This window comes from Melospiza melodia, chromosome 24, assembly GCF_035770615.1.
Source record: "Melospiza melodia melodia isolate bMelMel2 chromosome 24, bMelMel2.pri, whole genome shotgun sequence".
Classification (NCBI taxonomy): Eukaryota; Metazoa; Chordata; class Aves; order Passeriformes; family Passerellidae; genus Melospiza; species Melospiza melodia.
In genome coordinates, this window is record NC_086217.1 from 8457821 (window position 1) to 8482182 (window position 24362).

General features: G+C 41.2%; 1 protein-coding gene across 1 annotated transcript in view; it reads left to right on the forward strand.

The window, feature by feature from the left end:
* The window catches only part of ANKFN1 (ankyrin repeat and fibronectin type III domain containing 1), a 105817-nt gene extending 81947 nt beyond the window's left edge, over positions 1 to 23870 (forward strand). Inside the window, exons 13-19 of the mRNA XM_063175726.1 lie at positions 805 to 1020; positions 3081 to 3247; positions 4656 to 4806; positions 6583 to 6751; positions 10075 to 10241; positions 13363 to 13582; positions 15728 to 23870. Of these exons, the coding sequence (XP_063031796.1) occupies positions 805 to 1020; positions 3081 to 3247; positions 4656 to 4806; positions 6583 to 6751; positions 10075 to 10241; positions 13363 to 13582; positions 15728 to 16521 (1884 nt within the window). The 3' untranslated portion in view covers positions 16522 to 23870. The remainder of the gene's footprint in view (positions 1 to 804; positions 1021 to 3080; positions 3248 to 4655; positions 4807 to 6582; positions 6752 to 10074; positions 10242 to 13362; positions 13583 to 15727) is intronic.
* Positions 23871 to 24362: the final 492 nt, after the last annotated feature.

Genomic DNA, 24362 nt, shown 5'->3' on the forward strand with positions numbered 1-24362 from the left:
AGATTTTCCTGGAGAGCTGTGCCTTGGTAGTTTTGTGAGTTTCTGCCTGTTTTGTCTAGCACATTCTTGGTATCTGAAGTAAAAGGATTCGTGTCTCTTCAAATCCTGTGCTTCACAAACACATTGCACAGTTTAGCTCCAGAATTATTTACATTCAGCACAAATATGAGGGTCTCTTGCTTTTGTTGCTGAAAATAATCTGAATCATTTTAAAATGGAGAACAGAGAATGGAGATTACAGTTACTTAACATAGCAAAAAATATTTAAAGTGTCTGTTAGGAGTGATTTGGGGGAAAATGAAGAATTTTATATGATCTCTGACATTTGGTTGTGGGAAGGTTCAGATAAGCACCCAACTCTTAAGCAAGTTCAAATCAAAGGAATCACCAGCAGACCAATGAGTGCTTTCAAAAATAGCATCCTTCATCTTTACATGACTGGGCAAAACAAGGAAGTTTGGCCCAAATAAGTGAATTTCTTTGCAGTAAATAGGTGGATCAATTTGCCTTTTACAAAGGCATTGGGTCATAATAGTCTTCCTGAGGTTCTCCATTAAGCATTGGAGTAAACACTGCTGGACCAAATGCATCAGAGAATCCACAACTCAATCCACAAACACAGCCTGAGGGAAAACATTTCCTTTTGTCACTAAATGGTATGACTGTAAGGCAAGGGTTTGAGAAACACAGTGCCTCATTCTTAGTGAAGCTAACAGGAGTGATGTCAATGAGCACAAAATTATGTTTCAAATGATACTCTCCTGATATGTGATAAATAACTTTCATTTTGTGTTTGTTTTCTAGAATTTGCTGGGAACTCACAATTTAGGCAGAGTTTTTTACGAGCCCATCAAGGATCGCCATGGCAATATGCTGATAGTTACTGTCAGAGAAGTGGAGAGCCTGTACTCATTTTTTAACGGCAAATGGATGCAGGTATCCAAACTACAAAGCCAGAGGAAATCCCTCTCAACTCCAGAGGAGCCAACAGCATTAGACATCTTGCTCATAACAATCCAGGTAGTGCTTTGCTTCTCTTACTGTGTGTTATTTGCTTTTGTAAAGCCTGTGCCAGAGCCCCCATTTTTGGAAGCCTCTTGTAGAATTTTAGGCCTTAGTCCAGTGCCCAATAAAATTAATGGCAAGGCTCCCATTGAGAGCAAAGACTTATATTACTTCCAGTGGATCTGGGATCAGATCCTTAATATGCAAAATATCCATGAGATTCTAAAGAAATTACTTCAAAATCCTAGCAGAGAATTGTAGTTTCTATCAATTTCGGGAAACCAGGCTATGGAATTTTGTAGCAAGGGATATAAAAAAGCTTTAAAATTCTCTGGGATGTTCTTAAGCACCTATACAGACACTTCGAATTTCTACACTCTGTAAGATTTTTCCATCCAACCTTGAAAACTAAATCTAGGTTTTAAACTTTACTGTTTTACTTAATAAGCTTGTTCTGTGGGGTTCAGCGTTCCTTGGAGCCTGGTATAGCCACTAAGGAACCCTTAACTGACCATAACCCTCCTTTAATTTCTGCATCACATGCTCCTGGACTTGCAATTAGAGAAATGCCAAGGTCAGGACTGATCTCAGAAGCTGCTTGGCACACTCAGCTCAGTTCCCATCCCTGAGTGGGGGTTCAGAATTATCTCTGAGCACACATTAAACAGGGACAGTCCATGTTAAGATTAATACATGTTTTCTGTAGGTAACAGCAGCCAATCTCCCTAAAATTGTTGCACAATTACCCAAAATACAAGAGAAATCATTGTCTTAGTTCCTTTTTTAGCACTGTCCATGAGATGATGGCTGCTGTGGTTAATTTTTGAATTAGAGGCACTTTCTGGGGCACAGACTCTGCTTTTTATACCGGGAAGTGACAGGCAATCAAAATATATGTTACCAGGTTTTAGGAATGTTAAAAAATTTCCAAAAGACAATAAAACTTACCTGATCTATGCTAGATTTAATGTATTACAATGTGTTAAAGGTGCAGAAAATTGTCAATCTGGGCAAAAGTTTTATATTAGGAAAAGCAAACTAAAGTCCTGATCAGATTTCCACAGAGATCCTAGTGGAAAAAATGTTCCCCTAATGGTTTACACATTCCTATCTAATGCCCACCCTTTCTTCTATTACTTGTTTAATCATCGAGTGGGTATTTTGTTCATGAAGTGCTTGTGAAAATGAGGGTCTAATTGCACTGGTCAGAGCCAAGCATAGCACTGGCAGATAATTTGATGGTTCCAAGAGTAAAGGCACAGGGCCAGGTGTCTTAATCCTCACCCACTGCAGAAGCACACATTTCTCAGGATGGATGGCAGCAGACATCATTTTTCAGGTAGTTTTGGAGAACTGCTGCTATACATAGCTCTAAAAATGTCTCCTGGCCTCAGCAAATTCACCATCAATACTAATTTCCTCTAAGCTCTATTTGTTGATAAAGATATTTGTTCAGAAAACGCTGCCACTTGTTCAGTTTTGCAAACTACCAACCCTCATGCTGACAGAGATCTTCCTGTTGACAGCAGGTGACACAGAGCAGGTTTTGGAGAGATGTGGGCTGGCATCTCCTTGGGGACAGCCCTGGCTCCTGCAGCCCCTCTCTCCCAGCTCTGCCCCAGTGCTGCCCTGCTCTCTCTGTGCAGCCACCAACCAAACCCAAACCAGGGAACTGCTCAGCTGAAAAACAACTGCTCCTTTTCCCAAGTTGTTTTCCAGAGGAATCGGTTCCCTGACCTGGCTCACCACTGAAATGATCGGACAGGAGGCAGAGGTGGGGGTTATTTAAGCCAGTTTAAACACCACAGTTGCAGAAGATTGAAACCTCAGGTTGTCAGAGCCAATTCCTGCATGACACAGAGACCTTAGAGATCCTGTGTATGGCTTTAAGTGAGAAGTTGTCCAAGTGCACCCGAGCTACCAGAGATTATTCATATGCTTAAGCATGTGCTTAAATGCTTTTTGAATTGGGAACGGCGGCTGTAAAAACATTTGTTGCTTTCTGCTCCCAAACTCTTCTGCTTATGTGGAAAAAGAGAGGAGATTTTTATGTAGGACTGTTTCCCTTAAACCAGGACATACTTTCCTATCACAAACGAAGTCAGCAGCGCCTCCCTCCCGGCCTGTACCTGGGCTACCTGAAGCTCTGCAGCTCCGTGGACCAGATCAAAGTGCTCGTGCTGCAGAAGCTGCCCAATGTCCTGTGCCATGTCAAAATCCGAGACAACAGCAACGTCTCCAAGTAAGTGAATACAGAGATTTACTTACAGAGAGAGAGAACAGTTGTTTTAAGTTTGAAACAATTGATCAAATGTTACTGCCAAGGCAATTCTGCCATTGCAAAGCTGTAGGTGCAGCATGGTTTGGCTCTGGAGTGTGGCAGAAGGGTTTGGCTCCAGGCTGTGCCATCCCAGAGAGCCCTGCTGGGCTGAACAGGTGCACCTGAGCTTCTCCAGCACTCTGAGAACCTTCCCAGGGCACATGGATGGGGGCCATTGGTTGCTAGGGATGGTGTTCCATGGTTATTCCAGCCCTGCACAGGGGTAATGACCTGTTCAGAAGATCATAGCCTGCAGCCCTGACTCAGCCTTCAGTGGATTCAGTGCCACCCTTTCCATGGATTTTCACTGACTGTGGAGTGTTGCTGTGGGGAATTTTTCTGTTTATTCTCTTGTGTGATATCTGGTTTTTTTCACCCTAAATCACAGCAAACCCACAGCAATTGAAAACCATATTTATAAATGCAACCAGCCAGCAAACTTCTGTGCTTTGGAAAAGCCATTTCCCCCTTGTCCACTGCTTCCCTTATCCATTGGCAAGGGCCCTGTTTGTACTGCCTGGTCCTTGCCCAGAGAAAAACATTTTATTGATCTTTTTCTGGAGCTTTTTAATCTTGTATCATTTCAGCAACCAGCTGAGAATTTTGCACAAGGAAAAAGGACCTGGATATTTACACAGACAATGAGGATATCCAGAATGTAGTAGTGAATACTAACAACAATGTTGGAAGGAATAGAAAGGCAAATGCTTCAGAGTTTATAGCAATCCCTGACTCTTGAAGTTTCAGATCAGAACTTTATTTAGGAACAGATTATACCACAACTATTACTTGTCTTGTAGTGGGGTTTCCTGTACATTCTTTTTCTTTTTTAATGTTTGATGCTGGCTGCTATTCAAGACTGAATACTAGGCAGGGTGAATTAGGGACTGGATCCAGAACTATGATTCCCATGTTTATCAGGTCTCAAACAGAGACACATGGAGGAAAGCAGGAAGTTCTTTGGCTGCAGTCAGTAGAAGATAGTCCTTCACAGAGATCAAACCTCCTGCTAATTGTAGCCATTTCAAATGCATGTTTTTTAAAATATTGTGGTAGATGGGGAATGCAGAATATGAAAGAGAAAACCTGGAGTGAGAAGCCTTACTGAAATATTTCAAAGGCAGTTGGACTTCCAGAGGAATGTTCAGCCTGATGTACATGTGCTAGAAAAATAAAACTTTTCAAAGTTCAATCAAGATAGCACAAGTTTAGAATGTTTTGGTATATGAGGATTAAACTATCAACAGATCCCAAATGCACATACACTGAATTCCTGCTTGTGCATTGAACTGTTGTTATATTTCTAATTTTAACTTGACTCAACATACAGAGATGAGTGGGAATGGATCCAAACACTTTCTGGCTCAGAATCTGTGGAAAGTATGGATCATACTTCAGACTGCCCTACTCAATTGTTCTTGTATGAGCTCCAGACAGCAGTGAAAGCTCTCCTCAAACAGATCAATCTACCTCTGCATCAGGTATTTGCCTTTGTGGGATTTATCACCTTTTTAATACCCCATTCTTAAGAACACAGCGAAAAGCTACAAAACTGTGCCACTGAAAAGTAGAGATTCAATGTCAGGGTTGCAAGAAAAGCAAAGCAGAGAAGTTTTGTATTCCATTGTTCTGAGGGGGAACATCTTCAGTAAAGCAGTTCTTGTCCTGGACATGTGAACACACAAGGATTAAGAGGCAAATTTCAACTGCCTGCTATTTTTTTTTTATCTTTTAGCTTATTTGTGCAACTTCAGGCAGGTCCAAATAGGCACTTTTGCATGAAAGTTGTAGTTTTGATCACCTTTACAAAGCTGACAAAGAAAAAGAGTCATTTTTGCAGGCAAGCACAGCAAGTGACAGTTTTTTGGGACACTCTGAGTGAGGCTGTAGGAAAGGCCCAGCAAAGACACAGCATTTTGCTGGTTTTTGCACACAGATGAATGTACCCCCTCTAAAACACAAAGTCCCAGACCTCCAGATTTCTGTGAGTGAGGAGAGGTGTCTGGCTTTACATTTAGGTACAAGAAATGCATATGTGAATAAATAAAGTCAGGAAGAATAATCTATGATGTGAAAGATCCATGAAAAAATAAGCTAAGAAGTTTGTTTCTTGTTTACATGAATTCCATTTTATTTTGGTCTGCAAAGGTAAAGAGGTCTTAAAGTAGAAGTAAATCATCTTTATATCACTTCAAGGTCTGTTTGTCCAGCTAGAAAGATGTGGTCTTAAAATAAATTAACCTGGTTCTACATTTCTTGATTTTGAAAGGTTTAGGCTTTGCTTTTAAAAAGGAATCCATCAGTGCTTCACCTTGTAGCTAGGGAAGAGCCAAGTAAGACTCAAGTAAATCCAAAATTAAGACAGATGGTGTGCTGCCTTGTGGTCAGTCACTCTAATTCAATAGGGCTCTGTACAGGTCTCTATATTACTGCATTTGCTTGGAGGTTATGCCTTTTGTGCAACCTTTTTCTCTTCTTGTAGAGTTAGGGACTAAAATATTGAAATCACTGTGCAATATGTTCCTCAGCCAAGCATCTGAGCTCATGCATTGTGCCTGAGAGATGGATATCAACATGACCTTGTAGTTCAACACAGATGCAAATGGTCTGATGGCTCAGCACCAAGCTTTCATGTTAATGAATTGCATTTTTAATTCCACGGATTTATTTATGTATTTTTATTATTTTTGTGGTAACTAGGAGCAGGGACAGTGGCACTGGGGCACAGCCAGGGCAGAAGGCAGTGCTGCACACAGCAGCTCTGAGCAGCCTCAGGCCACTTCTGCCTGGGCCATTTTCTCTTGCTGCAGCACTTGTTAAACCTTTTCAGTGCTGTGTTGAGGGAGAGCTGCATATTTCTCTTAACCAACCTTAAATTGAATCTTAAAGGTTTTTAATTGAATCCATTTTCATGTTTTCACATAATTATGCAATCATAATCTTGAAAAGCACATGGCATGTGATCATTTTCTGCCTAATAAGAAACATAAATGTTGTTTTCAGGGGGGTTGTGCCTGTGTGTGTTGTTTTAATGTGGAACATTGCAGCTTTAAATCTTTATTTTATGTAGTGACATGAACCCACATTTAGCCACCACCACCACCCCCCCCCGCCCCAAATATTTACGTTTTATAAAAATTCCGAGCTTGATGTTGTGCAAATTTTCTTTAATGTTTTATATCATTTGGGGTGTTGTTTATATAAGTGCCATGTTGTAATTCTCTCCTATTCCTTCCCCCGCGCGTGTCCCCGTACAGGCTAAGCACTTCCGTCTGTACACACAGGAGGTGTTGGAACTGGGTCACAATGTCTCCTTTCTTCTCCTGCTCCCCGCCTCAGACGACGTCTGCACTGCCCCAGGACAGAATAATCCTTACACCCCACACTCAGGATTTCTTAACCTCCCTCTTCAGATGTTTGAACTTGGTATAGTAGCTTGCTTCACCTAGAAATATTAACCCAGTCTCCTTATAATAAAATCACAAAGTTGTATCTGTTTTCCCCCTTGTCCCAGTGGAGAGTCAATAAATCACATGATGGCTTTGGCAACAACACTCCCTAGAACGGTGTACAAGTTACAGAGGGAGCAGGGCAGTTAAAGCATGCACTGTAGCCATCGTTATTGAAATGCAGAGCAGACAGCAAGGCCCACAGTCATCCACTATGTGTCTATAAGCTGCTTTGCAAGATGATGTTCTTTAAAAATCAGAACCGAGAGATATTGCACGTGACACAGCAAGGCTGGAGTGGGACAGGAGATGCAAAAAACATCTCTCTAAGTTGTCACAAGGATAATTGCTGGTTCTGTAATGGGGATTTATGCAGATCCTGATTACAAATGGTCCCACTCAAGGTCTGACTCCTTTACAGCTTTGTGAAAGGTCTGAATAGATTTTCCCATATGAAGGGCATCTTTTTCCCTTTGATACCTGGAAAAATGCAGGAGACTGTCCTACTGCTGTGGTGCACCAAAAGCCTGTTGTGAAAAATGCCAAAGTACTGGACTTGAATCTCTTTCTTTGGAGAGCACATCTTCTGCTGCAGCAGATTCAGCTCTCTCCTTCCACTGCATTGCTGACTGGGCAAGAATTCTCCAAAACAGGGTTTTCCAGCTGTTTCACAGAAGACATAAGATGCTTTAGCTTCAAGGTCCTCTATTTCTCATTTCTTCTTCTTTGGTCCACAGAGAAAAGAAAAGGTTCCACATAAAAGCAGCTCATAAAGACTTAACAGTTCTTTTCAGAAATAATATTAAAATGTGGGGGCTGCTGAGCCTTACATGTCAGTCTGCTCTGTTTCCTTCTGGCCTGTAAAACTGTGATCTTTCTTTCCTCTGCCTTGAAGAAGAGAGAAAGATAAAAACTGATGGAGTCAGAGCACCAGGAGCCACTGCAGGAAAGGCTTTAGTGGCAGCTGTGTGCCAGTGATATCCCTGTCAGAGGTTTATGTGACACCATTACTTTCCTATCAGAGCCAAGTGCTGCTCAAATCATTTAGGTAGGAGGTTAGATATTCATGGAGGGTGTTGCCTTGCCTGTGTTTCTGCAGTCACTACTCATCCATGACCTACCATCACCCAGCAACACAAATTTCATTTGGATCAGGCATTTGCAGCAGCAGTGGATTTATGGCACATGAGCCACAGCCCACTGTGGTGCTGTGACAGCTCTGGGGGTTTCTGCTGCCTGTGGGAGGACAGATGCCAGCTGAGCTGCCACACAATTATGAGTGGAACAGCCACACAATACATGGTGTAGTCTGCCAAGGAAAAGTTACCCCTTCAAAGGACAGCTAATGTAAGAGTTAGCTCAGTGCTTTGGGTCACATGGCCGTGGCTGCAGTGCCCTAGAGCCAGACTTTTATCTTCTGATGTGCCACCCTGAAGCCTGTTGGCCTCTGAGGATGGAGCACATCATTTCTCCTGGTGAGAGGGGCCTGCTGCCCTGCTATGCAAATTAATGCACAGAGCATATTAATCTCTGATGCAATTAATCTCCTCACTAGATGTTGTGCAGGCTATTTGATTCTCATTAGGTGGAACACGGGCCAGGGGCAGGAGTGCCTCTCATTTCAGGGACACAGCCTGCACGGGATGGTGTGGTGCCACCAAACATGCAACAGAGTCACCTCCCAAAAGGCATTCCTGGTACAACCCTCTCTGTTCTGCAATGTTGCTGCAGTGGGAAAACAGTTCATGGTAGAGAAAACAGTATGGAAAGCTGAATTTTACTTTTGAGTATTTTTTTAAGTAAGCAATCCTCAGGCCAAAGGCGGATGACATTTCAATATGACTTATTATATATGTATCCCTGATGTTCTATAAAGTGACTGTGATTCACATCTCAAATATTAGAAGCTTCCATTCCCCATTAGCTGGTGGCTACCAACTATATAATTGCATAACCACAAAAGACTACGTTGAAGTAACATTTGTTAAAGTAACATTAAAGGGTCTGACTTAAAACCACAAAGGCTCGAAACTTCAGCACTGGAGCCGAAACCGCAGCTGTAATTCACTCAAGAGTCCACCACATATGGCATATGTACTGGAAGACCACACACTATTCACACTGGATCCCTGCAATATCTAGGCATTGCTGAAACCAGAAGGTAGAATTCATTCTTTCACTCTTTTTTGTGAGATGTCTGTGTTAAGATTAGGCCTTTATTGTTAATGCTAAAAATGTTTCTGTGATTGGATCTCTCAGTTGAACAAATTCTTCTCAATTATTCTAATCATGTTGTTTGTAAGGGACAAGTAGACACGGGACACTGTTTTCATTTCTTTTTTAAAATATTTTTTATGAGAAGAATATATGCATTTTACACCTGGAACACCCTGAAAAATGCCCTGTCCCAGTCCAGGGGAGCAGCAGCAGTAAATCCCACTGGCACTCGCTGCTCTAACAGGGTCAGCTGTATGTTTGCATTTACTGCAGCACCAATGAATGGGGAAGTATTTCTGAAAACTTGCTCTCCCTCAGCAAATATGAGTACGTTTGCACTGCCATTTGGAGAGGTAACTGCTCAGTTTTGCCTGAGCAGTGGCAGGTCCTGGAATAATGTATCCTTAACACACTGGATAAACTGACATTTGCAAAGCTCCATGGCACTGTAGCTATGCTGTCTCTGTTACCTCTGGTAAAGAGGATAGTTCTGTGCTGCTCCAAAGTCACATTATACAAAGCAAGAGGTCATGTCTGAACTTTTTGTGTTACCCTTCTGCAGGAGAGTTCAGAAGATGATGTGTGGTAACACCTAAAAAAGTTTTAATTATTTCTCCCAAATTGTGATAACAGTGAAGTCCAAGAGAAAGTTATCAGCCTTCAATTTTTTTTTGTTTCATTCTGAAACACTCAATTTAAGAAAAAAATTAAGTATTAGTTTCATTTTCCAGCCATGTCACTACTTTCTTGATAAAAGAAATGATGAGCTATAAAAGCCTCAGAAATAGCCTTTCTGATTAAAGCCATCAAAGGCAAGATAGCCTCTGGAGCTGCATACTAAGGACCTGATCATCCCTTCACTTATATGTAATTAGAAATGACTCTTTTGAAATCAGTGAAGCTACTGAGTAAATCCAGTGTAAATGAGAGCAGAACTGAAGCCTGTATTATTCATTTCTAGCTTAAAGAAAGCCATCCAGAGTTAGTTACTATATTTAATAAAATTTGTGTTCTGAACGCTAAGGATTTCATATTTCATAACCAGAATGTAACAATTTTCCTTTGCACTTGGTCTTTTCACAGCTCATTTTTGCTGTTACAAGGAAAAATTTATAAGCCTGTATTGCCGCCTTTCTGCTGTCATAGAGCTGGACTCTCTGAAAACCCAGCAGTCCCTGAGGGAAGCAATTTCAGACAGTGAAGTCGCTGCAGCCAAACAAAGACACCAGCAAGTTATAGACTACATACAGGTAATAGTCTGTTTCTGACTATTCCAAGGAGATTTTAAGGTGGCTTTCTTAAAAATTGCATGGGGCTGTAATTTGAAATCTAAATGGAGAATTATTCACAGACATCATAAAAAGAGCAGTTGTATCAAAAGTGCAATTCTGTTTTTATGAAATTCAAACCCAGAACATGCTTTCCTTAGTTGTTGCTTTTATAGAAGGATTTTTATGGGTAAAATCAAATGACAGTTATACTAGACTGTTATAAAGAAATGTGTCAGTCTGCTTGTAAAACTCCCTCCCATCTAACGTGAGGTAAGCTAGCACCACGTCTGGGCATTCATTTGTGTAAGAGTTTTTCTTTGTCTGTATGAACTGGGGACATTTTTCACCACAATAATTTGGCAATTAAAAAAATTTCAATGAAAATTCAGACTAGGTTGTGGAGACAACCTCCACCAACAATATCACACTCAGGAACACAGCTCTGCATTTCAGATGTCAAGCTGGCCCCAAAAGCAGCTGTGAGCCTGGCCAGCACCATGCAGTGGCACTGCCTCAGTCCTCCAGTGCAGGAGGATCCCGTGTTACCACACTTGTCCAATTTGCTTATTCTCTGTCCTTCATCCTGATTTTCCTCTACTGCTCCCAAATCAAAACTCTACCCACTCAACTAAGGGCTCTTTGAACTACCCTCCATTGTGCAGCACAGTAAAGCCTATCCTTTTGCAAATGATTTTGATAATTGGTTATTTATAGATAAAGCTCATTACTTTTGCAGAGTATATCTACGGGCATGGTTGACCTGTCTCTCTACAAGAGAAATACAAATAACTTTTCAGCTCTATATTCTTAATATTCAAGTTATCTTCTGTTGGAATAGGGGCCAAGACACTATCCCATTGACAAGATGTTTGGCCCTCCATAGAACAAAAGGATAATATTTCTATTTATTTTTGTTCTGCATGCAGACCCCCTTTGCCTTGTCCACTTGGAGCTTTGGGCAACCTGCAGCAGGGCAGAGAGGGAAGATCCATCGAAATCCCACTCTCAGTCACCCCATTCTCACACTCAGAAAATCTAGCTTTCTTGCCGTCTGCAGGAGAATTTGGAAAATTTTTACCCTTCACATAAAACCCAAGCATTTTTATATTAATATGCAGGTACTGTATAGACAGTTCTGTGTTCCTCTTTTCCAAAGTGTTTGAGTCACATATCTATGCTGGGAAAATAGGGGAGAACATTTTAAACTTCAGTGTTTTGTGCTGAATTATTGTGACAGTGTATTAGGCTTGTCAGGTTTCCTCTCAAATGAAAACCAGCTGCATTCCACCTATTGGCAAAAATATCTCTGCCTACCACATGCCACAATCTTCACTGGTGACCACAAAACCACAAGAGCATTTGTGTGATCCCAGATCTAAGACAGTGTTGAAGTCACTACACAAACCAAACATTGTAAAGAGCAAGGGACTCTATATAAATGCAGTTCTGAAAAGGAGTCAGAGGGCAGCTGAAAAGTAAAAATTATTGAAAAAAACCCCAGCCAGAATGTAAGGTACTTGGAGTCTTTACCAGAATGTTACAGAGAAAGGAATCTAAAGACACTGAAACTAAAACTGAAGTTAAGCTGTAATTCATATCATGTAATGCTTCAAATGTTCCTAAATTGTAAAAGAACCACCGTTCATTACAGAAACCCAACAGGATTTGCATTTTAATAAACTGCATGCAGGATGCTTCTTGTTTGGGGTTGAGGGAGGATCACAGAAAGGATGTATAAAATCTCTAAAATCAAATAGGTGAGATGTTTGCTAACTGGAATTCTCTTCATGGAGCTACACTGAAGTCTTGAAATTATGCAGGATTATGAATTAATCTCTGAACCATTTGCTATTCTTATTGATGTATATTCTTAGCTCATATTAACTCAGTGGCAAGGCTTGCACTGACATCATTGGAGTCAGGATTTCACCTTTACATAAAAATGGCCATACTAGGTCAAAACCAAGATCCAGCTGCCCAGCTATCCTGTCTCCAACACAGCTCATCAGGACTACCCCAGCAAATCTGGCATCTACAGCATCCCTTGGGAGTAACTTTCACACTTTGAATATGCATTTTGTGAAGCATCTCCAGCTAAGAGAAGTTGCCTTCAAATATCAGTCAGCAGGCTCTCTGATCCCTCTGGCACTCCCCAGCAGACAATTGTCACTGCACAGAGCACCCCTCACTTTTGCCTCTCCATTACTGACTGAACTCTCACTGCATTCTTGCAGAATGTAGCTTGTGTAACTGCAAAGCAGCTTCCCTCAAGCTCTGCAGTATTAATAGGAAGGCTCACTTGACATTCACTGTAGGAAAAGTGCAAGGGAAATTCTAGAAAGGACACTGCAGCAGGAGGGTATTTACTCACAGCTACTCTCATTTGATGGTTGCAACATTTGCTCAGCCATCAAAGATCTTGAATGGCTTGAAGATGATGTTTAAAGATGTTGAAAATGTTCCATTATCAAAACACTCTTCAGACCCACACTAAACAGCATCTTTCCTCTCTGCAGAGATACTTAACCTAAATCCTGCTATTGATTTAGGCACTTGTCTCTTAATGCCATCAAAAGGCATGTCTTACAACTGCTTTTGTGTAGATTTATACTTTTAAAATGTATGGAGACTAAAATGGTAAGGAAAAACTGCAGTTTGGCTCATAGCTGTGCTTCTGCCCTCCATTTATGTATTTGCACATGTGTATGTTCTTTGATAAAAACTAGGTCTGACCTGAGCAGTTGCTTTCACCTGGGTTTGAAAAGATGCTCCAGATCTCTCACTTTTATTCCAGTGCAGAATCAAACCAGCTTCCAGGTGTGCTATAAACTGATCATATTTTTACTCCATCAAAATACAATTTTCATTTTCTCTCCATGTCATATTTTAGGTCTGGATTTACCCCTCCTAACTACACATTCATAATTGAGGTACCTCTTAACCAAAATCAGTTCAGACCTCCTCAATCTGAATGTTCTTTTGGGGGATCATGCTGCTCTCTCTTACCAGTGACTACAGACTTGCACTTGAAAAAGTACACACTTAGGTAGAATTAATACTCATACTTGACTGTATTTTGTCACTATTGTTTTCCTCACAGCAAATTGATGAGATCTGGAGGGACATGAGATGGATCACAGAGGCACTGCAGTATGCAAGATACAAGCAGCCAGCAGCAGGCCTGCCCATAAAGAAGCTTGTGGATCTTTCAGAAGAACACTCTCAAAAGAAAATGAGCTCCACCTCTTCACATCTAGATTGTCTTCCTTCACCTCCCCCTTCTCCTGAGCCTAGAATCCAGAGGAGAAAAGCTGTGAGTGGTAAGAGAACTTTTCTTTTTTTACCAAGCACTCTTTGAACTCACTTTTAATTATAACAGTTTTTGTATGTCCTTTCATAAAAGGAGTAAATTTTTCCCATACCTGTCAAGGTATTTTAACAATCATTTTACCAATCATTTGCCACTCAGTATACTGAGATCCTTCTGTAATCTTTACAATCATTTTTTACTTTCAGCTACTCAGAATAACTGCTCATCATCAGCCAACTTTGTCACCTCACTGTTCCAGATCATTTAATGCACAGGTTGGAAGGGACAAGTGCTATCACTGGCTTCTCCATGATGTCCAGAATTCCAGTAAAATCCATCCATGGTGAAAGCTGACTGCTTCATTTTTTTGCCTACACCAACAATCTGCTCTTTCATAGGGAAGGAGCTTTCTCTCTGTCCCAATTTCAGCTGCAGAGCCCATGCTAAAGAACATTATCACAAGCCCTGCAGAGCTCTGACGATGGCTGTGTATTTATTGTGCACACGTTCAGAGTTTTGTTTGACTGATGAGACATGAGTTGTTAGCAAAAGCTATTGACCCATTCTCATCACTCATGTATCTATTATTCCTCCCCACAGTTTTCATTAATTTGACAGAATCTAACTCAATTTTTTCCAGATTTTCCATTTGCCACCTTCTGTATCTCAGGTATTACAGCCATTTTCTTTCCAGGCTTTCAGTTTTCCTCTGTTTAGCAGCAATTTTTTCTCATGCCACTCTTGCTTTTTTTTGATAGAGCAAATTTTAGTGCCAATTGTCCAGTTTTACAGATGTTTTCACACACCTCTCAGAGTTTTCAGTGTTTTAGAGAAGCATTTTGAATTACACAAATTACACAAAGAAGTACCCACCTCACTGACCATTATTACTTCACTGCATAGCCAGAAAATTAAACTGATGAAAGAAATGAATCACAGGAAATAAAGATGAAGCAAATGAAACATCAACACCCATTTTGCTAACAGAATAAGGACTTTGGAGGAAAAAATAAGCCATCATTCTGCTGAGATGTCTTTAAGCAACAAGTAAATGAAACAGCAGAAACAAAAGCAATAGATGCTGCATTAAACAACTGCCATGACCATTATAGTAATAATAATTTAGGTTTTTTTCAAATTGGCAGTTTTATACAGTTAAGGAAAATTAATACATCTATTCTGACTAGATTTCATGAGGTTAAAAGAAAAGAAGCCTGAAGAGGCTGGTGCTTTGCTTCACTCGATGATTCAGTGGTGTTCTTTCTCAGCACCCCTCCCTGAGCTGTTTTTCCCCTGTATCACAGACCATGAATACAGAATAATCCTTGGCTCTGGTACAGTGCAAACTGCAGTTTTATCTTGTCCTGCACACCCTGGATTCATTAATACTGGGCTCTATGGCAATTTACACAAGCTCCAAGTGAGCAGTCAGCACTGTATAAAATCGATGTTTAATTCCTGGAATCTAAGATAAACTATCCGTGGCAATGGAGCATCAATCTATTCTATCACACATGCCACTATTTATTATTTTATTGATCCCTCTGAAGCCCAAAGACAGCAGCAATTTCAGTGTCAGTGTGAGATGTGGTACTCAAATTCGCATTTGAATTCTGTGTGTCTGTTTTGGATTTGAACACACAATGCACCTGATGGCCAAAAGGGCAGTTTTTATTTATCAACATCCATGTTGTGCCTTGAGCCTCTTACCACACTTATAGTTGCACATTGCTCACACTCTAGAGATATAAATCTAGAGTAACTTAATTGACATCTTAAATAAAAACAGAAACTGGATTAGAGATTTTCTCTCTCACAATTCTCCATGTCTAAAATTTAGTGAAAGCAAGATAAAAGAAAACAGATCCTCTCAGAACTTAATCCCAATTCAAATTCAAGTTTTTCCCCATCTTTCACATAATAAATTAATTCTTTCTGGTTTTCCTAATTCTGCCACCACCTGTCTAACACATCTGTGACTCCTCCCTGACAAACCCTCCCTGACTGCCTTTGCTGTCACTTGGCCTATGGCAATTTCACAGAGGAAACACACAAACATTTCCATCACTGGAGATTTAAAATTAGGACAAAACCCACGTGAATGACATGTCTGTGCTGAGCTTGTCCTGTGAGTGTTAACCAGCTCTCCTTGCAGACTCCCAGCCCTGCTCGGATGAAGAAGGCTGCTCCGAGGTGTTCCTCCCCACCGACAGCGACTACGACTCCAGCGATGCCTTGAGCCCAAGGGAACTGGACCTGATTTACTCCTCGTCCCAGGACATCTCCCAGCAGGCTGGCAGCGGCCTGGGTGGCAGCGCACCCAACGTGCTCCAAGCCCACGACCTGAAGCCCTGCCTGGTGCTGAGGGAAGGCCTGACAGAGTGTGGTGCCCTGGACACCAGTGCTGAATGCTGCACAGAGCAGATGAGCAGTCTGACAATATCAGGGCTTACACCGAAAAGCACGGACAAGTCCTCCAGCTCCAAGCAGCCACTGGGCTTTTTAGGGAAAAAAAAGTTGGGGAAACACCAGCATTACAACTACTTCAGCCGGCAGCACCGCTGGCTGCGCGTGCACAGCGAGACGCAGGCGGGCTCTCTGTCAGAGGGTGTCTACACCCAGCACCTGATGAGATCCCCAGACCTGGCTCAAGAACCTACCTCCAGCGAGCAGGTGACCATTCCCATCGATGGGTCTCGGGGCACCTTCGTACCTCATGCATCCAGCCTTCCAGAGGATGGCAAAGGCAGGTATGAGGAGCCAAGGCAGGATGTCCATAGGATACATGTGGAGCCTTATGAAACATTTCTGGATGGAGAGGGCAGGTCCTGGGCGATGAGCACGGAGGCTGTGGAACACACAGATGTGCACAGTGCTATGCAACAGATCACGGGGCCAGAGGAGCAGTCGGGTTCTGCTGTCCCAGAAGTTTTCAGCAGCACCCTTTAACCCCACAATCCCGCACTGCTTCCCATCACTCCACATGAGATATGAGCATTGTGATCACAAAGGCCATACTTTCAAAACCACCGGTGAAAATCCAGCTCCTGAAATGGCAGCTTGTGCCACTCTAAGGAATCCTAATCTTTTGACTTCATCACCAGATTTCTGGTCTCACAGAGGTATCATCTTTCATGAAGGGAGCATTATTGTCACTGGCATCTGCAGCTTTGCAGGTAGACTTGTAACAGTCACCACATAGCAATGTGCAATTGAGTATCAGGTTTTGCAGGTCTCTTCATTTCCATGTTTCTCTGAGCATGCAAAATTTTAAGCATGAGTGGTTCTGCCTGCAAGTTATCAGAAGTTGTAACATCCTTGGTGACCTTATGTTAGGACTGTGTTCTAAAGGTCTATTAACTTGTCTCCCACCACCTCCTGCAATTTTTTTTACTTTTCAGCTTCTCTTGATTGAATTTAGGTTGGATATAGCTGAAATACTAACGGGTCTAGTAAAACAGATAACCCAGTGTTTCTAGCCACTTAAAGAAATGAAAATTCTTTCAATGTATAGAGAATGTAATCAACACCATCTCTGAATGCTGTCAGAGCCTGACATAATTATCACAATTGTTTTTTCAGGAGCTTAGATCTCAAATTATTTAAGTAGCAAGTTATTTTAAAAGGTCAGAAGATGAACCTTCGAGGTCAAGAGCAGGCAGAATGAGGCCAGGTTCTAGACAAATAATATGCAGGGTATATGTGAGATTGAAGCAAAGTTTTTCTTTTCCCCACCAAACAAGAGCACATTTTGTTGTGCTGGCATCACTGTCACACACCCATTGGAAAGAAACACCCCTATTTTTATTCCTGAATATTCACCATAAACTCAAGTGGTATTTGATCACCATGTCTGAAGCTGGGATATTCTGCAATTCAGATTAGGAAAGTTTGGGATGAAGTTTCAGTGTAAGATGTTTTTTTCTTTGGGCCCCAAATAAATACTTATGTGATAAGGAGGTTGGGATCTTACTGTATTGTGTAAAGGCAAATTACAGTGAGTGAGGATTTTGTCCTTTGCAACCACAATAAGCACTACAGAAGATGATCTCAAAATTGAAATCTATATTAATAAGAACCCTAACACTGAAGTTACTAAGAAATGAACTAATGTGTAGAGAAACCCCAGCTGTTGCACAAGCTTTAATTTTCTTAAACAGTTCTTGAAGTTTAATTTTATAGACCACATTCCTGCTGGTTAAATTCCCTCACTCCGTGTTTGTGTAGCCTTCTACCTTTCAGTTTTCCAGCCTCCAGGTGGATACATTCTAAGGCCCCCAATAAAGAGATTTGAGTTAAATAGTTGAGTTTACAAGTCCTTGAGGTAAAGGTAAGGATTTGGGCCCATGATCTGTGGTCCTTATTAAAATAGCACTTCCATAACCCCAGTGCTATTAAAATCCCTGCGAACTCAATCCATAAATTCAAAAATAAATGTTATTCACTATTTTATGCTTGGTCAGTATGTGGAAGCCAAGAAGAGTCTTTGCAGTGATAGGAAGGGCAAAATTTTTCTATAAGGGATTTACATTTGTAATTTCTCTTTTTGGGAGCAGGAAGTTAACTTCTTGGACAAAAAATATTCATTCATTACCTGATCTCCACAGTGAGGATGGAAAGACTTCCATTCACTCCCACAGGGTTTGGATGAGACCCACACCAAAAATTCCTGTGGGTGAGAAGATGCAGGGGAGGCAGCAGTGGCAGTGCCCATTTGCAGCTAGAAGGGCACACATTGTATGGAACTGGGGATGGGGAATGCCTGACTCACCACAGAGCCAAGCAGGACAGCCTGACTGTCACTGAGGGCTGATTACTTCACATTCTGTTTATTAGCAGAAGGCTTTTCACCAGGGAGAGACAAACAATGGAATGCTCCTGTGCAGAACCAAAATAATTGACACCCTTTTCCAGTATTCAGGACTTTGCCAGGGCTCCCCTAATCTATTTTGCCTCTAAAGAAAACTGCCATAAAACTATTAAAGAATAAAATAAGCATACACTGAGGCCCTATGTTTTTGCAGGAAGTGATGAGATAAAACAAGATGCTCCTAAATGAAACCCACCTCACTCTTCTTTGGCTCATCAGGGACAATGAGGGCAAAATGTCCAGCAGAGAGGCACACACTGCTGGTGAGATAAGGATGTAACAATCTCTTGATGCTCCTGCTGCTGGACCTTTCCAGAAGCAGTCATGTAGTTCATAAAGGACTGGATTCTCTACTTGAAGGAAGGCCTTGACTTCATCATAATCTTCTGTGCTGAGATGAAATTTGACTCTGGGGGTGCAAATACCAGCCAAAATCTATCCTGTCCTAGTTTTAACCTTGCTGTGGCAGTAGTTTTTAGGTGATGGCCAATGGGATGTGCTTCCTTGATCTATTGCCTCCAGACTGATGTTCTTCCACAAACTTTATTAGTCAAATTACTAACTGATAGTTCTGGGTTTAAATACTTCTGGCTATAAAGCACTGACTTATATTCAAGTAAAAATACATGTTCTTTGTTCAAAACTGCTATCCCTACCAATTTTGGGTGTCCTTGAAAGAACAGTAGTGAACACCCAGAGATAAATAAATAGTAGAAAGCAGTGCCTTTCAAGTACTGCCATAATACAAACCACAATTCTTCTGCAGTTCTCTTAGGAACATCACACACACATTTCACAAGCAACTTCAGCAACTGCAAATAATCCTGGAAAATGCACAGCACTGCACTGTTAGCCCCACTCCACAGAGTGGCTGCACCAGTGACTCTTCTGAGTAGAGCTGAGTAAAGGCTCACAGTCCAGAATCAAATTAAAATTAGGAATCCAGGCCTTTAATTACTGGGAGCCCTTTCTCCAGGCTGAGCTCGAGTGCCCCTCCAAGAGCTCTTGCAGAGAGCTGGGCAGTGCCAGGGCTCAGAGCCTGCACCACACCAGCTCCAGTGGCCAGCAGACATTCATTCAAAGGTGCCTGTGCTCTCTTGGCATCGCTTGAAGCGCTCCTCTCTAAAGGGTACCTGGGCTTTGCAACTTCTGGGTCTCTCTTACTCATCCATCTGGCACCAGAACTTTTGTCCTGCATTTTTCAGGGGTTATATTTTCTCCTGGTCTGAACCCAGTCCCTCCTATTTCTAGCCATGACTTGGACTGGCTAGAAAAGAATACAGGGCTTTAATATTAATGACTCCACAGGAAGAAGAAAAAAATGTAGACTATATCTCCCTGTTTAGTGGTCTCAAACTTACCTGTTTGTGCTGGTAGGAAGTGAGATACGTAACCTGCAAGGTTTACATTCAAAATTTCTTGCATCCACAGAAAGGCAGTCTGCAAATGGACAGTTTGTCTAAAGACACTTGTGGCTCAAGCATTTATTTCCCATGGTTGAATTTTTTACTTTGTTTTAGAGACTAATTAAAAATTTTGGTTTTTTTTCATAGTAAGACAAAGAAATCTTTAAAATAATGCTTTTAAATATAGACATTAAAGGGGAAGAGGGGAGATGGAATATTTTATCCTGAACATTCATGTGTTTTGGAAAAAGACAGTGCATCTTTAAATTCTCAATTGTATAAAGAAATGCATTAAGTTGCTGGTCAACTCTTTTAAGGTGTTTAAATGCATGGCTCGTGACTGTTATGTAAAATTTCAATACAGCCTTACAAACAACAAAGGTATAGTGTATTTGAAAATAGGGTACACAGTTTGGGAACTTACTCTGAATTTCTCTAAGGTGTTGAACTTTCCCATCAGCAAAAACTATTTTCAGCAAACAGGCCCTGAATTTTCAGACAATGGAGATTTCATCAGGTTAGGTCTCTGATTTTTCCACTACAAAAAACCCATAAGTAACTAGAGTGCTTTATTTGTAAGTATAACTTATCTTTTGATCACATTAAGTGGAATACATAAGGCTGAATCATGCCCAGAAGTGAGAAGGGAGCTGTTGGCCCCATATGTTCTTTGCAGAAAGGCAGAGCAGCATTCCCCAAGGTGGACCCTGGCACACTGGAGCTGGCAGCAGGGACTGGCCAGCAGGGCACCCATCCTAGAGCAGCCCCCAGAGCCCTCCTTTGGCTTAGACATTTCTGCAGAGCCAGGAGGGGTCACCTTGATCTGATCAGGCTCTGGAGCTGCCCATCCATCATTGCTGATGCCGGAGAGATCCCACCAGCTCAGGGTCACCTCTCCTCAGTGCTGGTGTCTGTCAGCTCTGACCCAGGAGTGATCCCACCAGCTCAGGGTCACCTCTCCTCAGTGCTGGTGTCTGTCAGCTCTGACCCAGGAGTGATCCCACCAGCTCAGGGTCACCTCTCCTCAGTGCTGGTGTCTGTCAGCTCTGACCCAGGAGCTGGTTCTCAGCCAGTTCTCAGTTTTGGGGTCAGTAAGAGCCAGGCTGCAATGCCTTCCTCAGTCTTTTCACAGCACAGCATCCTGGGCAAGATTCACCCCTTACACCAGTCAGCCCATAACAGGGGAAGGTGTTACTCAGCTTGGCTGTCACTAGGCTACAGAAAACCACCTATGTAGCTTTTCAAAAAACTGGGAACAAACTTTTTATGTTTATTGTTATTTTCATTTTCTTTCCTGGAAAAGCAATGTGAAACTGATCTGACATTGGAGAAGTTGGTGTGGCACTAATCTACCTTATTACTGTGAACTGTAGTAATTATTGAGCAGATTTGAAGCTGAATGCACAGAGTTTTTGTGGTTTACTTTATGTAAAGGTCCGTTTGGGCACAGTCCTGTTGTCCTTGGGCCTCACTCCAGGTTCTTTTGCAGCAGTGTAAATCAGTAGTTTCACTGAAGCTGGGTCAGGTACAGACCATGCACAGACCAGCACACCCTGAGGCACAGTTCCATATCACCTGAGACCTGGACCAGTGGAGTCATCATGAAAACAACATTTATGTTGGTGTGAAAAATGGTATGTGCAAGGAAGACAAAAGGCATTTGATCCCAGAATATTCCCCTGGAGGTGACAGCGATGGCTGGAGCAGGCTCAGAGAGTGAGCCCAGCACACTGTGTGACACCAGCTGTGCTGGGGAAGCCCTCACTGCAGAATTCACTATTGCTTCTTCTAACAGGGACCACATTTCTCCCCCATGTTATGCAAATGAATCCCCTTCTGAATGCAATGGGAGTTCCAGTCATTTTGCTGATAAAAACAGACTTAATAGGGTTATTGGGGACCTGGGGGAGGGGAAGAGGGGTTGTTTGTGTTTTCCCCTCCGAGAAAAAGTAATTTAAGTGAAATGTGCGAGGCAGTGTTTAATTGCTTCCTGCCTTGTTTGTACATAGCAATTTGGCTGTTTATTGGTTGTCTTTGCTGAGATTTTTATTGTAACTTGTTTCTAGATATGCAACCAAGCGTATGTTAACGTTTAAATTTTGGTACAAAATAATGCACAATTTTATGTGCTCTAAAACTTTGTAAATATCTCGATGAACAATGTATGCTGTGCTAACTGTGAGCTTGGGACTTGACACAATATTTTCACGTGTATGTACCTGTGAATGGCTTGAAAAAATCAAAATATATATTGAGGATGGCCACAAGCCAAGAGTAAATGAGTGCCGTATGACTCATGCTTCTTTAATAATTCCTGAAAGAGGCATGAATAGTACATAAAATAGACAATAAAAATAATTTTCAGGACTACAAATATTTTTTATAACTTCAGATATTAAATACTATTTTAGAAAAAAAAAGATCAGTTGGTAAAAGAAATCTTAAGTTTATTTGAGTGAATCATTGTCATAAAAGTGTTCTTAACATAGATTTTTCTGTTTGATCTAATATCATAGAAACTCAGCTCTTTCAAGATTTAGAAGACTTGAATTGCTCTTGCATTCTTACCACTCCTGTGATCTTCTAAAATTATGCACTTCAAGTCTTCATTAACAAAGAAATTCTGGTGTGTACACTCACATGATCCTAAATACCACATGCACTTGTGCATAATCTTTACACAGTATTTCTTGAAAAAAACTGTGTTTGACCATCATCAAATACCCCCATATGTGAACTTTACAAACCCTGGAAATCTGAACATAGTTTGTGTTTCTCCCTGAATTCCTTTATTTTTATTGGAAAGTGTCTTTTTCTAAGGCCAAGCTTTCAAATCTGGTCTCCAAATCTTTATTTTAATTCAGAAACCTGAATGAAATAGGCATGGCTTCCAGGTTTGTGGGTGAAAATACCCTCCCATAAAAGACAACAGAAACTGAACTTTTTTCACATATTCTTGTACACAAAAAAGCAAAGCAAGACACTTCTAATGCGGTGTGGAGCTGTGTTCAGTATGTAAGCAAGGGAAACAAGAACAATTCAGTTCTGAATGTTGAAGTCAAACTGGAAGAGCTCTGCTCTGGGTCACAGTTTATCTGCTTTCACAGAGGGACAGGTTGCTAAATGTGTTTTACAGTCAGATGATGCCATAACTGGAGTAGGTGTCATGGCCAAGGTCACAGAGCTTGTGGCAGAGCTGGGACACAATTTCCTGGTCAGCATCCTCCCAGCATCAGCCTCCTGTGCACATGTGACAATGTCCATGGTGACCATGGGCTGTATTTCAGCTCTGACATCCCATCTCAATGCAAGCTTCAAAAATAACAGCATGCCACTGGACTGATATTGGATATTTTCACCCATGGAAAATATTTTAACCAAAACACAGCCAAAGTTGAGTTAAGTGGCAGAGCAAAATAATTCTCAAAATGTAAGATAAAACATGTCTGTCGTTTCCACTACCTTGATTTTTTATTCCAAAACATTAAGATTGGTACCATGTTTATTAAGTTAGTAAAAGGAAAAAAAAAACGACAAATGCAAGTAATTATTCATGTACAGTGACCTAAGAAATTAACTGGGGATTAGAGTGCAGGACAAAGCAGGATTTTTGTGTGCATGTGCTTCAGTTCCTCTCTCTGGTGCATTTTGCATGTACCATGCATTTTTGGAGCCTGGTTGTTTGTATGTTTTGCTTGCCCTGAGCTGAGATTCCCCTTTTTCCCAGAAGATCAGTGAGTGAGCAGTGCTGCTCCCCCAGACGTTTCCAACCCGTCTGCCATGAAGGACGGTGCTGTTCTGTACCTGCCTCTGTGTTCTCTGCTCTTTTACTGAAAAGCTTTTAAACCAACTGGAAAGAAGTTACAAACTCTTCTGGGCATGTTTGTGACTCGCTCTTCTGACAGCAAGATACCCATTTCACTGTTCACTCCAGTGTATTGACCTATATAAACTCTCATCTCTCTGAACAAACTATTAACTTATTTTTTCATTCTGTCTTTAAATAAAAGTTTTGGGTTTTATTTGGGGTTTTTGTTTGCTTTGAAAACACACACACACAAAAAAAAAATCTTCATTTATAAGCTTCACTGTTCTCTTCCTCGGGCTGCTCTTCTCCTCCCCGGGTTGCTTTTTTCAGTTTCTCTCTTCAAATATATCCTTTAGCAAAAGGCTAAAAAATGTTTTTATTTTCTTAAAGTTTTTAACTAATAAATATTCATTAATTGGTGCTAATTAATCAGTAGGACTTCTTTTTCCTACCTGTGAGAGCAACATCATTTTATTCTGACTGTCCAATTCATCTTTATTATACCAAAAAGAGTCAGGTAGAATTATCCACTCTCTGCTCACACAGACACTCAATTACAGAAATAAATGGAGCAGCAACTTTTAAGCCTTATAAACTAATATTAAAGAAATTTAAAGACAAACAGCCTTTAATAGCAGTAAATATATATGCTTCTTCTTGAAATGTCAAAATCACTGAATTTGGTGATGTCAGCATTTTTTTACTG